General features: G+C 43.3%; 1 protein-coding gene across 1 annotated transcript in view; it reads right to left on the bottom strand.

Annotated features, from left to right (window-relative positions):
- LOC126281580 (prostate-specific antigen-like) overlaps positions 1-13,338 on the bottom strand; it is a 51,274-nt gene extending 37,936 nt beyond the window's left edge. Inside the window, exon 1 of the mRNA XM_049981058.1 lies at positions 13,253-13,338. Within this exon, the coding sequence (XP_049837015.1) occupies positions 13,253-13,338 (86 nt within the window). The remainder of the gene's footprint in view (positions 1-13,252) is intronic.
- Between the last annotated feature and the right edge of the window lie 2,419 nt (positions 13,339-15,757).

Below are 15,757 nucleotides of genomic sequence, written 5' to 3'. Positions count from 1 at the left end.
TTTCCAGAAGGCTTTTAATACTGTACCTAACAATCTGCTTGTAACCAGATTGTGTGCTTATAGATTATCGTCTCAGTTACGTGACTGGATTCGTGAGTTCCTTATAGAGAGCACACATTCTTAGTAATTGGCGGAAAGTTGTCTAATAAAACAAAAATGATTTTTGGCGTTTCTCAATGTGGTGTTACAGGCTTTTGCTGTTCCTTTTCTATACAAACGATTTAGGAGACAACCTGAACAGCCGTGTTAGGTTGTGTGCGGATGAGGCTGTCGTTGATCGTCTAGTAAAGTCATCAGAAAGTGAAAACAAATGTTAAAACCATTTAGAAAACATTAATGTATGGTGCAAAAATTGGCAATTGATCGCAAGTAACGAAAAGTGAAGGGTCACGCACATGAGTGCTAAAAGGAATCCGTTAAACTTCGGTTATACGAACAATTAGTCAAAACTAAAGGCCGGAGATTCGACTAAATAGTGGAGAGGGCGGACAAAAGACTGCATTTTATTAGCAGAACGCTTAGAAAATGCAACAGACCTACTAAAGAGACTACCTACCATACGTTTTTCCGTTCTATTTTGGAGTACTCCTGTGCAGTGTGAGATACTTACCACATAGGAAGAGCAGCACTTTTTGTGCTATCGAAAAATAGGGGAGTGAGTGCTACTGGCATGATTCAGGAGTTGAAGTGAAAATCATTGAAACAAAGGTGTTTTCCGTTGCGGCGGGATCTTATCACGAAATTTCAGAATCTTTCTCCTCCAAATGCGAAAATATTTTGTTGATGCTGACCGACATAGGGAGAAACGGTCATCATAGTACAATAAGGGAAATGAGTCCTTGCACTGAAAGATATAGGTGTTCGATTTTTTTTCTGCGTCCTGTTTGAGATTGAAATAATAGAGAATTACTGTGAAGGTGGTTCGATGAAACTTCCTGATTGCACGCAAGTGTGATTTGCAGAGTATACATGTAGATGTTGGTGTGGAAGGTAGACGGCAATCTGTGGCAGATCTGACGACTGCATACAACGTTGGTGCAGTTTGGAAGTGTGTGGGAGCACACCGTTCAGAGCACACTGTTGAACATGAGGCTTGTCAGCAAACGAATCCTGCGAGTTATCACGTTGACTCAGTGACATCGTTAATTACGACTGCACAGAGTACCGAATCATCGAGATTGGACAACGGATCAATGGGAACGCATAAACTGGTCTAGTGATTCACGTTTCTTGTTCAACCCCACAGCTGTGTCTGGGTACCTCATCTTCCAGGCGAACGACTACTCGATACATGTACCGCGTCACGGATGCAGGTCGGGGGGAGGGATATTTATCCGGATATCCAAGGGACATGTGGAAGTAATCTAAGGCAGTGTGACAGCTGTGTGCTGTGTCAACCATACTGCGGATCACCTGTGTCTTTCCGTGTCTCATGTGTTCTCGATCAGTGAGCGGCATCTTATAACATATTCCACAAGACCACAATTTCTCTATAGTATTTTGAGGAGGATAATAATACACTCACGTTCATGTCTTGGCCACCAAATACGCCATTCTAAACCCGATGGAACACCTCTAAAACGCTATCGACCGGCAGCTCAGCGACTACAAATAAGCGGCCCACAATTGAAGGGAATTGCGTGACCTGTATATAAATATATGCTGCCACGTACCTCCGGAAACCTACCGAGGATTTTTCATATCTATACCACGCAGAATAGCATGTCATTGCGTTTCATAGGTGAACCAACATGCTATTAAAGAACCGGTCGTGATTTTGTGGCTTGCCAGTGTACGTTGGATACAGCGGAATTGTAACACAATCTTGCTCCGATCTTTTAAATTTGCACAGCCGAATTCCCCATGAACAATATCTCCTGTTTCTGTCAAGGATTCCATTTAAGTTCCCTGACCCTCTATGTTACTCTTTAGTATGGGCAATAACGACATGTAATGATCGTTACACCTGAGGTAACAGTTAATCACATATATAAGGGTAAGTCAGTAAGTAACCATTTATTTTTTTACATGGTTTTATTTGCAAATAAATTTTTATAATTTGTTGCAACAGTACAGAATTTTGATTGAATTTTCATTTAAATAATTTTTCAACCTAGCCAAAATGATCTCCAATGCACTTGGCTCACCACTGCACACGTTTTCCAGATAGCTCTGAAAAAAAAGGTCTTTTGCTTGTGCAGCAAGCTACAGGTGCACCACTTCCTTCACCTGTTGATCGGAGCTGAATCGAGGGCCTCTCAAATCACCTTTGAGTTTGCTGTCTCCAGTGACGATTCGTTTCGGAACAGCCTCTCCTTCGTCAGCATGATGGTCCGGCAGGTGCTGGCAGATTTTGGCACGGTTACACTCGTGCTCCTCCTCGAATTATATTGGGACCCATCTTGCACAGACTTTGTGAGAGTTGATCCTGTTCTGCACGATTTCACATCTGCATGTGACTAATCTGCACGTGGTTTGCCACATCATCAACAAACACTCGTCTGCTATTCAGGATTAAGGCACTGACTTGTTCAGCATTGAAATCAGTTGTCGCTGTAACTGGACGCCCTGCTCTGCCCTCATCCATCGCGAGCGTTCGACCACTTTGGTGCTATTCAATCGACTATAAAAACTTCGCTGTGACAAAACATTGTCCCCATACTGCGCTGAAAGTCTTAAGTCGACTGCTGCTCCCAGTACAGCTTCAGACCGCAAAAACCGGATTACGGAACGCTGTTTTCCTATGGCGCAAACGGCGAGTGGCGCAGTCTCCTTCTCGCCACAACAGGGCAAAGCGGGCTCATTTGATAAAGCTGCAGCCTCCTACACGCTAAGATAATGGTGCCATCTAGCTGACGATCGGTACACAAAGCCACGTACCCAACCTTAAAGGCAGTTAAGCTCAGCTGCAGATACTTAGTGGCTCATCGGTTTGGGAGGTATTGTGACCCGCTATAATCTCGCTAGTAGACGCCTACGACATTTCCTGTATCACAGGAAAAAAACAGCGTTCTGCTACTGAAAAATCTGGACGAATTCTAACAGAATAAGAACGAAACCACCGTAGATGCGCAGATTTGCTACACCAATGGGAAAAGGCAGTTTCCGTTGAATGTCACTGTAGTATCAACTCACAAGCCATCTACCATATTACAGCAGAATGGTCTTTATCGTCTTACTCTCATCAGCGATCTTACTTCCACACTGTGGCCGAAGGGACAATGAAATGTGTAAAAGCCTGACGGTCGTTTTGTGACCCCTGTGCATTTATTTCTTACGTGATCTCTCACACCTGTATTATTTTTAAGCTATTGTTAGTATGTGCATCTGTTAATGATCGTATGCGTTTATCTGTGCCACACGCAAAACAAGTAGAGTGATCTGTTAAACCTGGTTTATTCCATAGAGAACACAAGCGTTTGCACTAGAGGAAATTGAAGAGAATACGTTGAGTTAACAAGCGCAGCCTATGACCACTGTTTTTTTCTTTATATTTGGCGCTAACAATTGGCACACAGAATACTATATAGTTATAGTCAAGATACTAATCTTTGATATTCAGAAAGAAATGTTGTGCATAATGAGCACACTGTTTATGACGGAGTAAGCAAAATTTCATAGGAAAAGAAGAGTTTACGGGCCTGAATTTATACGCATACTTGAAATGCGTTGAAGTCATGCAGTAAACACAGCACCGATTTCTCTTAGCGTTATTCCGAAACTTTGCACGTATAGCGGTTGATGCTATGCGCTAGGTTTTCACTGCAACCGAGGAGGAAATTTAAAAGCGGAACATTGATTAAGAGACAACCTACAAAACCTAAAGAAGGGCTGCCATTTACACTCTGGTTACTACGAATTAGAGACATTTTCATTAGTGGCTGTTTTGCATTTCCAGTAGCAACTATATTGCAGTTAGCTTCTGATATCTGCAGTAATATAGGGGAAGCACTTCAAGAATTTTTTTGAAGTACGTATAAGGAAATAATACCAATAAAATATGATTTATTACGTGTGAAATATCCACCTGGATTGTCATATAGGCTACTTAATAAAATCTGCTACATACTTTGTTCGAGGACAGATAGTGTAATTCTGGTCAAATCTCTTTTTACCAACGAAAACTACTAAAATAACAGTGATAAATCAGCTTTGTAAGAGTGTAAGCAACTGGCATCACCAGGTGTTTTGCATAATTTTTATTTTAATCAGCCTAATATGTACACATTCGCACTTGTTATCTTTGAGGGGTACTTATTGCGTTTTCGTTTCTAGCGAAAGTAAGTAAATGCAAATCTTGGGCCTATTCTCATCGTTCCTGCCTGGTACAAGTATCTAATCAATTAGTCATCTCTCTTGCGTCCTCATTTAAACCTTACCGTGTTTCGGCAAACCGCTTCGGATCATACTTCTCTTCATAACCCTTCCATAGCTTGGGGCCACAGTCATAAAACACTGTTTAAATCAAAGTTGCGCCATTTGCCCGTATAGATCGTTTATTCTATTTTACAATCAGGACTGTGGCCTTTGGTCATTTTCAAGTCCCAAAATATTAAGCACAATCTATTTGACTTTAGATAATGGTGCCTGCGCATGTAATGTTTCTTTTTAATGGTAATTTTACGGTACAGTTACTAAATTTGTGTGGGACATGTTTATTCTGTTTCTGACAGACACTTTGTGAATATGTTCTCATTTATGAACCACCTACATTACACAGCGTGGTCCATTGATCGTCACCGCGCCAAATATCTCACGAAATAAGCGTCAAACGAAAAAACGACAAAGAATGAAACTTGTGTAGCTTGAAGGGGAAAACCATATAGTGCTATGGTTGGCCGCTAGATGGTGCTGCCATGGGTCAAACGGATATCAACTGCGTTTTTAAAAATATGAACCCCCATTTTTATTACATATTCGTGTAGTAGGTAAAGAAATATGAATGTTTCAGCTGGACCACTTTTTCACTTTGTGATAGATGGCGCTGTAATAGTCACAAACATATGGCTCACAATTTCAGACGAACTGTTGGTAACAGGTACTTTTTTAAATTAAAATACAGAGCGTAGGTACGTTTGAACATTTTATTTCCGTTGTTCCAATGTGATGATACATGTGCCTTTGTGAACTTATCATTTCTGACGACACATGCTGTTACAGCGTGATTACCTGTAAATACCACATTAATGCAATAAATGCTCAAAATTATGTCCGTCAACCTCAATACATTTGGCAATACGTGTAACAGCGAGTAGTTCGCCTTCCGTAATGTTCACACATGCATTGACAATACGCTGACGCATGTTGTCAGGCGTTGTCGGTGGATAACGATAGCAAATATTCTTCAACTTTCCCAACAGAAAGAAATCCGTGGACGTCAGATCCGGTGAACCTGCTGGCCATGCTTAGACGACCAACCCACCCGTCATCAGATATGCTATTCTATACCACTTCAACCGCACGCGAGCTATGTGCTGGACATCCAACAAGCTGGAAGTACATCTCCATTCTGTCATGCAGTGAAACATCTTGTAGTAACATCGGTAGAACATTATGTAGGAAATCAGCACACATTGCACCATTTAGATTGTCACGATAAAATGAGGGCCAATTATCCTTCCTCCCATAATGCCGCACCATACATTAACCCGCCAAGATCGCTGATGTTCCACTTGTCGCAGCCATTGTGGATTTTCCGTTGCCCAATAGTGCATATTATGCCGGTTTACGTTACCACTGTTGCTGAATGACGCTTAGTCGCTAAACAGAACGCGGTCAAAAAATCTGTCATCGACCCGTAATTTCTCTTGTTCCCAGTGGCAGAAATGTACACGACGTTCAAAGTCGGCGTCATGCAATTCCTGATGCATAGAAATATGGTACGGGTGCAATCTATGTTGATGTAGCATTCTCAACACCAACGATTTTAAGATTCCCGGTTCTCGCGCAGTTTGTCTGCTACTGAAGTGTGGATTAGCCGCGACAGCAGCTAAAACACCTACTTGGGCATCATAATTTGTTCCAGGTCGTGGTTGACGTTTCTCATGTGGCTGAACACTTCCTGTTTCCTTAAATAACGTAACTAGCCGGCGAACGGTCCGGACACTTGGATGATTTCGTCCAGGATACCGAGTAGCATACGCCCATTGGGCATTTTGATCACAATAGCCATACATCAACACGATATCGACCTTTTCCGCTATTGGTAAACGGTCCATTTCAACACGGGTAATGTATCACGAAGCAAATACCGTCCGCACTGACGGAATGTTCCGTGATACCAAGAACGTAATACGTTTGTGACTATTACAGCTTCATCTATCACAAAGCGAAAATAGTGGTCCAACTAAAACATTCATATTTCTTTACGTACTACACGAGTATGTAATAAAAAATGGGGGTTGCTATTTAAAAAAAAAAAAAAAAAACGCAGTCGATATCCGTTTGACCTATGGCAGCGCCATCCAGCGGGCCAACCATAGCGCCATCTGGTTTCCCCGTTCAAGCTAGACGAGTTTCGTTCTGTGTAGAATCTCTACGTTCGAATGAAGGCACTTTAATTCAAAAATATTTCTTTACCTTCAGCATTTGTGGTATGGATCTCTTGGCTCTGAGAAGCACTTATCATATCCATGTTATCCCATCCATGAGAAACTTTACATTCTCTTCCTACCACTCCATCGCTCACCCAACTGATGGCAAGAAAACAGAAGTAGACACCGAATCAGACAAATACTTTTCGTTCTGTTAGCGCCGCAAATGCGAACCGAATACGATCTACAGCAGTTCGCTCGCCCACCGCTTACCCCACGGTGAGTTCCTCGCTCGCTGATGTTTGTTCACTTGTCTTCGTTCCGCTGTTAAATCAGGGTGTATAATTTTGCTAACGTGAAAGGTTTTTTGTAGTGCAGTATTAAACCCATTGACAGAGAACTATGCTGTGTCAGTGACTCGTTCTTTCATATCTTATGATACATAAACGAAACCCATGTTCAGTGATAACGAATCTAACAAACGGCTCATTGCATCTAATCTGAGTTGGTGTGCAGAGACTGGAACTACGCTACGAACGAATGGCGTAGCCTCGACGCGATATGAGCACTGTTTCGAAGGGCGGGGAAGTCGAAGACGTAAAAACACAAGAACCAGATAAAAACGATCAGGCACTGAGGGGGTCTCGCCATTTTGGTGGTAGACGCGGCGCTAGGTGCATGTGGACGGTTGGACATGTGTATTGTTGGGAGCCAGACAGCGACGTCATCAGTAACCACTCTCAAGACAGCTACAATTGATAAAATTAAAAATGGAGATTATATATTTACAAACCAAATCAAAAAAATGTGTCAAGTACATTTGACACTATCGTACTGCTGACATGCATTTAAGGAATATATATATATTGTGTGTGTGTGTGTGTGTGTGTATCCTGTGTGTGAGTGTGCAAAATTGGACTCTAAAAGGCATACCTTACGACCTACGACCACCTATTCCCTTTGGAGCCTCGTTCCTGGACACCTCTCAAAATATGGAAAGCAGTGAGCTTTCAGTAGAAGAGATTTGTTTCACGGTATCGAACATAAAGAAGTGGCTATAGAAAATGCCTTTTTATAGCCCATGTTTATTGAGCCTTTTTGGTTCCACTGTCGTATACTTTCAACTGTACACATTTACTCTTTTTGTTATGTGACATCCTTTATATCTGTGGTCCTTATTTAAAATGTATAAAAAATATTGACCTCATAAAATACACTCCTGGAAATTGAAATAAGAACACCGTGAATTCATTGTCCCAGGAAGGGGAAATTTTATTGACACATTCCTGGGGTCAGATACATCACATTATCACACTGACAGAACCACAGGCACATAGACACAGGCAACAGAGCATGCACAATGTCGGCACTAGTACAGTGTATATCCACCTTTCCCAGCAATGCAGGCTGCTATTCTCCCATGGAGACGATCGTAGAGATGCTGGATGTAGTCCTATGGAACGGCTTGCCATGCCATTTCCACCTGGCGCCTCAGTTGGACCAGCGTTCGTGCTGGACGTGTAGACCGCGTGAGACGACGCTTCATCCAGTCCCAAACATGCTCAATGGGGGACAGATCCGGAGATCTTGCTGGCCAGGGTAGTTGACTTACACCGTCTAGAGCACGTTGGGTGGCATGGGATGCATGCGGACGTGCATTGTCCTGTTGGAACAGCAAGTTCCCTTGCCGGTCTAGGAATGGTAGAACGATGTTTTCGATGACGGTTTGGATGTACCGTGCACTATTCAGTGTCCCCTCGACGATCACCAGAGGTGTACGACCAGTGTAGGAGATCGCTCCCCACACCATGATGCCGGGTGTTGGCCCTGTGTGCCTCGGTCGTATGCAGTCCTGATTGTGGCGCTCACCTGCACGGCGCCAAACACGCATACGACCATCATTGGCACCAAGGCAGAAGCGACTCTCATCGCTGAAGACGACACGTCTCCATTCGTCCATCCATTAACGCCTGTCGCGACACCACTGGAGGCGGGCTGCACGATATTGGGGCGTGAGCGGAAGACGGCCTAACGGTGTGCGGAACCGTAGCCCAGCTTCATGGAGACGGTTGCGAATGGTCCTCGCCGATACCCCAGGAGCAAAAGTGTCCGTAATTTGCTGGGAAGTGGCGGTGCGGTCCCCTACGGCACTGCGTAGGATCCTACGGTCTTGGCGTGCATCCGTGCGTCGCTGCGGTCCGGTCCCAGGTCGACGGGCACGTGCACCTTCCGCCGACCACTGGCGACAACATCGACGTACTGTGGAGACCTCACGCCCCACGTGTTGAGCAATTCGGCGGTACGTCCACCCGACCTCACGCATGCCCACTATACGCCCTCGCTCAAAGGCCGTCAACTGCACATACGGTTCACGTCCACGCTGTCGCGGCATGCTACCAGTGTTAAAGACTGCGATGGAGCTCCGTATGCCACGGCAAACTGGCTGACACTGACGGCGGCGGTGCACAAATGCTGCGCAGCTAGCGCCATTCGACGGCCAACACCGCGGTTCCTGGTGTGTCCGCTGTGCCGTGCGTGTGATCACTGCTTGTACAGCCCTCTCGCAGTGTCCGTAGCAAGTATGGTGGGTCTGACACACCGGTGTCTATGTGTTCTTTTTTCCATTTCCAGGAGTGTATATTGGGATGTAAATATGACTAACTGTTCGTGCAGCTACTAGAATGAACCGGCCACTCTGAAATAAATTAATACTCTCCTCCCAATGAATTTGGAGAGGAGCCCTGACAGCGCTCAAAATTTCAAAAGGTTTCTAACTGTTGTCTCTTCATCACCAAATCCCGAAGGCATCGCTCTTCCGTGTATAAAACACAAGGCGTTTGAAAACACAAGGCGGGCCCGTAGTGCGCTAAGTAGAAGTATGTGAAAAGACGAATACTAGTTTCTCAGCAGTGAAAAGGCACTTAGCGATCCATGGTTGCACTATCTTCAATAATACCATCAGAATCGATCGTAATACTCTAACCGGAAAACAATTCAGAACTTTGCAGAAAAAAGGATTGGTAACTAATTCTGATAATTACCGCCGAAACACAAAAATCGAATACTTTTTCCGATACACATCACAGATTAAATAGCAAATAGTTTCGAAATCTGCGAAAATGCTGATACAAATGACGCACAATAGAAGCTCAGTTAGAAATATCCAGCAAGAAAATTACCAATACGTCAGGAGTCAAGTCAACGAGTAGTATAGCAAATTTCTCTTGATGCCGAAAATCTGTCTTCGTGTCGTAAGTGTCGAAGAAAAAACCGAAAAAAAATCTCACAACTTTCCGAATCGTGAACTTGGAGTGTCTGACGTAACAACATGTGAAAGATGTGAAATTTATGTCAGTCCAGTACAAGATGACTAAAATTTTACTAGCGATAATCTCGTGCCACCGTTAGAAGCGATGAGACCGGTTTCTTCGTTTGCAGTCTTCTTCTCAGGCCTCACCTGGAGGTCCATTTCAACTATTCACACGCAAGAGCGTGGCACGTCGGCCATGCGAGGACAGAATACATCACTCCTATCGTTGATACAACGTTTTCCTAAAATTCTCCCGTAAAAGAAGCGTATCTAACATATCCTCACTGGTACACATGTCTGCGCCCAAGAAACGTGTGGAAGTGAGTTTTCGCATGACAGAAGTCAAACGACACATAACACATCTCCTGCTAGACGTCAGGGTACACAAGTAAACAGCCGAAAGGTTTAAAATGACGTCGCAGCCTGCTGCTGATTAATCTCAATTTCAGCACACTTTTAGGATTCTTTTTCGAACAGCAATGTTCTGAAATGCATGAGTCAACGTGATCATGTAAATGATGTATGTCATGGTATGTGAATGCATTCATATAACTGATTCGCTTCTCTGGGCCATGAATCAACTACCTCTACTGCGGAAGCATAATACCGTCGGATGTCCAGCGGGAATCTAAAATTAGCGAGCATGGAAGACATGAATGGATACTGCGGACAGGTGGCACTGGATGGGGATATGTGTTGAGCCGGCCGGTGTGGCGGTGCGGTTCTAGGCGCTTCAGTCTGGAACCGCGTGACCGCTACGGTCGCAGGTTCGAATCCTGACTCGGGCATGGATGTGTGTGATGTCCTTAGGTTAGTTAGGTTTAAGTAGTTCTAAGTTCTAGGGGACTGATGACCTCAGATGTTAAGTCCAATAGTGCTCAGAGCCATTTGAACCATTTTTGATGTGTGTTGACGGGGGAATCTGCCGAGATGCTCCTTGCATTTGAGAAATCCCGGGTTCGAGTCCCGGCGCAGCACACATTTTCACTCGTTACCGTTGATTCCGCACGAAATCCCGATACAGCTGATATCTTTAGTTCCTTCCCTTCCCTTTCCTTTCTCACTCCTCCACTTTCAGTTTACATAGTATATATACCTTGACTTCCGAAGAGCATTTGACTAAGTATCACATCAACGCTTATTGAGGAAACTGAGACCGTACTGGCTCTCTAACAAAACTGGAACTAGTCTGAGGACGTAGCGTGTTTACTTGGACTGAAAGACGTCGACAGATGTAGGAGCAGCCTAGCACAGCGAAGTGCATTTGGGCCCTTACTGTTTGTATCGTATATTAATAACCTACTGGACAATACTGGTAATAACATCAGCCTTTTTGTAGATGATGTAGTTATCCAAAAGTAAATACTACATCAAAATTGGCAGAAATATTCACGGGGGTCTTGATAGTAATTTGTTCTAAAAGGTCAGAAATGTAAAACTATGTCTTGCACAAAACGTATAAAATCAATTTGCTATGACTACAGTATCAGTGAGTCACAATTGGAATCAGCCAACTCATACACACACCTGGATGTAACAATTTGTGAGGGTATTGTATGCAATGATTACACAAGCTCACTCGTTGGTAAAGTTGTTGACACACTTTCGTTCCTTGGTAGAGTGTTGCGGAAATGCGTCAGTCTCGAATGGAGATTGCCCATGCGATTTACGTTGCAAGTGGAAGCGACGACATTGGGATCACAGATTTACTTCAAACTTTGTACACATTTAGAAGGCCATTAAAACAACATAATGTGAGAATAGTAAGGTGAACCATTCTGACAATTAAGAGAAAATCGCGACAGACGTCTAGCACGTCTATTATATGCTCTCTGTATCAGATTCTGTGCGTAGGTGCGTTACAGCAGAATCCACGGTGGTCGGTCGACTGGTTAACATTCGAGCTTTGTAAGACAAAGGCGTTAGAAGCGACGGTTTGACTCCCGATGAAACGTAGTAATTTAATTTTTCATCACTGGTCATATTGTTTCAATCATATGACACTTTAGAGGTAACATAATGAAAAAAAACATGCGTATTTGCATGAAGTTTCAATTTATGTTCCCCGTGTCTGTGTGACAAATACGATCCTGCAACGTTTGATGTCGAGAACACACTCAACGAGTATTTGTACATCACCCTTGTGATCTGGCACTTTGTAACTTGCTATATTACCTACTGTGAATAATGTCGTCCGCATTATTATTTATCTAGGTTTGACTAGGGCTTCCCAAGCCTGTCCCTCGTCCTTGAAAATTTAATTACAAATAGTAAAGAGTCATATAACACTTCATGGAAAAGCACGTGTTTTTTTCATTATATTGTCTCTCAAATATCATATAAATTAAATAATGTGACCAGTAATGAAAAAAATATGGATTAAATAATAAATATTGGCGGTATTCGAACCATCGACTCGTCCGCGACCTTCTAGCAAAACGGTAACCGTAACCGCTTGACCAGAAAGACTTTTTACGACAACCCTCTACGCACAGATACATCAGTTACATAATAGACACGCAAAACTTCTCTTGCGATTTTCCCGGAATTGCCCGATAGTGCAGTTTACTACTTGATCGTTATTTGGTTTTAACGGCCTACTAAAGCTACACAAAGTTTGATGTAAATCTGTCATCCAGACGTCGTGGCCTCCCCTTGTTAGAAAATTGCAGAAGTGTGTGTAACTAATATCAGATAGCACTAACAGGAAACATTGAACTTGTACAGAGGGGGCAACACGAATGGTCACAGGTTTCTTCATTCGCTCCTATATGCTCTAAAACCATAACTGGCACAATGGCTTGAGGGGTACCCCACAAAAGTTTACGTGCTAGGTTTCGAGTCTAAGTATGAAGTGACAAATCCCCAAATGTACTGCCGTCTCCAAGCATCAGAACCGTACGAACTGTGTAGACAAGACAGACTTAATTACAGAACCCACGGAAGTGTTTAAGTAACCATTCTTCCCGAGTTCGACAAGTGAATGGAACTAAATGAAACTCAGTTAAACAACTCAAATGGGTGTACTCCCTGCCATGTGCTTCATAGTAATTTACCAAGTTAGGGTTTAAATATAAACACTCTTTTCGAATTACTAGACGCACCACTTTATAAAATTTAAAATCACGTTAGAACACGTATACAACCCCCTTTTAAAATGCTTGCTCTCTGTTGATACAACAGTTGATATTATAATCATACAACAAAATTACTTGGCCGTCTGCGTACTACTATTAGCAAGAAACTGCCTTTCGATATCTTTAAATTGGGGACACGTTTGAATTATTCGCTGCTTTGACATTTAGACACACTATACGTACATACAGGCACGGGTGTTACGTCAGCGCACTGAAATCAGTAAACAGAGAATTGTCATTTATCTCTGGAGCTGACCAGAGGAAGCACTTACCTTATAGCATAAGGTGGCTCCACGCCGTACACATTCAGTTTCTCTGCGAAAGCCATTAAGATAAGCACCACACACAACGACGACATCTCGCCTTCGCAGCAGCTGCGAAATGAATTCCGAACAGATAATCAGCATCCTTCCTTTCAAGTGTGACTTTCCATTTCAGAAGAAGAGATGAACTAACCGTAATATAAAACTCAAGCAGACAGATCGGTGAGGCGAGTACGTCAGGGAGCTACGGCTGCATTTGTTTCTTCCCCTCGGTTACCACGGAAACATCCACGGCTTGTATAAACAAACAGCTTCTCTCGAACTTCGTTTGTTTCCCATAGGCCCGTACTTTCTTTCGAGTATGCAAACTTATATTCATTTTTAGTTGAAGTACGGGTGATCTTTCAATGTAAAACACTTGAATTTTACTTTTTAAGTCGACGTTTACAAATGTGTGTGTGTGTGTGTGTGTGTGTGTGTGTGTGTGTGTGAGCGCGCGAGCGCGCAAGCGTGCGTGTATGAAAGAAGTAACACAACTGGGTTGATAGCTATAAATTTAAATTATAATCTTCACCCATACTCTGAAAACCACTGTGATGTGCGTGGCAGAGAATACTTACTAATATTTCCCTACATATTAGCGCTTCTGCGTTCGATAAATTCTAGTGTCTGATTACACTTAAAGCTGAGAGGTGAATAGGACACTAGCGTTGCTGCTCATTCCGTTCAAGTAGTGCAGTCAGAGAAAAATTACTGCTTAAATGCCTTTGTGAATGCTATGATTAATCTCTGTGTGGTTACTGTGGGAGTCATGTGTTCGGGGCTGTAGCATATTACTATTCACTGAGATGCCAACGCTCACGGGATAGCGATATGCTCGTATACACATGGCGGCAGTATCGCCTACGTAAGGTATAATGGAGCAGTGCATTGTCGGAGCTCTCGTTTGTACTCAGGTGATTCGTGTGAAAAGTTTTCCGACATGATTGTGGTGGCACGACGGGAATTAATATAGTTTGAACGCGGAATGCTAGTTGAAGTTCGACGCATGGGACATTCCATTTCGGAAATCTTTAGGTAACTGAATATATCCCAAGATCAACATTATCTAGGATGTGCCAACAATACCAAATTTCAGGCGTTACTTCTCACTACGGGCAACGCAATGGCCGATGGTTTACACTTAACGATCGAGAGCGGCGGCGTTTGCGCAGAGTTGTCAGTAATAACGGACAAGCAACACTGCGTGAAATAACCGCAGAAATCAACTGGGGTCGTACGACGAACGTATACGTTAGAACAGAACCGTAAAATTTACCGTTAATGGGGTTATGTCAGCAGACGACCGTCTCTAATGCTCCTGCTCACAGCACATCACCTGCAACGCCTCTCCTGGGCTCGTAACCACGTCGCTCGGGCCATAGAGGACCGGAGAATCGTGGTCTACTCACATGAGTCCGTATTTCAGTTTGTAAGAGCTGGTGATAGGATTCGAGTGTCGCGCAGACCCCACTAAGCCATGGGCCCAAGTTGCCAACAAGACACTGTGAAAACTGGTGATGGCTCCGATAATTTACTGGGAAAGCTTAAGTACGGCAGCTTGGAGACAGTTTTCAGTCATTCATGGACCACATGTTGCAAGACAATGATGGAATTTTTATGGATGGCATTGCGCCATATCAGAACGTCCTGCACAATTCGACCGAATGATTTGGACACTCACGTCGCCCCAAATGAATCCCATCGAATATTTATGGGACATAATCGAGAAGTCAGTCCGTACACTAGATCGTATATCGGAAAAACTACCGTTAATTACGTATGGCTGTAGACTCAGAATTGATCAATACTGTTGCAGGGGACTTCCATCGACTTGCTGAGTCCATGTACCGTCGAGTTGCTGCACTATGCCGAGCCAAAGGAGGTCTGACACGGTATAAGGAGGTATGCCATGACTTTTATCACCTCGGTGTGTTCCTATTTAGTACTGGTTCTCGAAATTTTGAAGTTGACTTTCGATGGGTAATTGAAATCTTTCTTCGAACGGCTGCCATTTCAGGTATTTCAGCACATTCGTCAGGCTCTCCAGTGATGCAAAGAAACCTGACACTACTCGTGCTGTCATTCTTTGTATTTGTCAAATATTCCTTGTTATTCGTATTTTGTATGGGTTACAATATTCTGAAATGTGTAAGTACTTTAATTTGTCAACAGATCGCATCTATCCAGTATGCTGCCATTGAACCGAAGTCTGACACCTGTTTTATCTATTACTGAGACTATGTGATCATTCCGTTACGTATTCCCACAAACTGATACACTCAGATAATTGTAAAGTTAAGTGATTAAAGATATGATCCACAGATATTTGCGGAGTTCCTCTATGTGCAGCACTTGGGCAAGGCGCGGCTCTCTTTAGAACTGAAAACTCGGTATTGCCATAGAGTCAAGACGTAAACGTCTGCTTTCACGTCCAGCAGCTATACACGTTGCAAAATAGTTGTACCTGCGATG

Source organism: Schistocerca gregaria, chromosome 1 (assembly GCF_023897955.1).
Source record: "Schistocerca gregaria isolate iqSchGreg1 chromosome 1, iqSchGreg1.2, whole genome shotgun sequence".
Lineage (NCBI taxonomy): Eukaryota > Metazoa > Arthropoda > Insecta > Orthoptera > Acrididae > Schistocerca > Schistocerca gregaria.
This window is presented reverse-complemented; position numbering and strand designations above follow the sequence as displayed.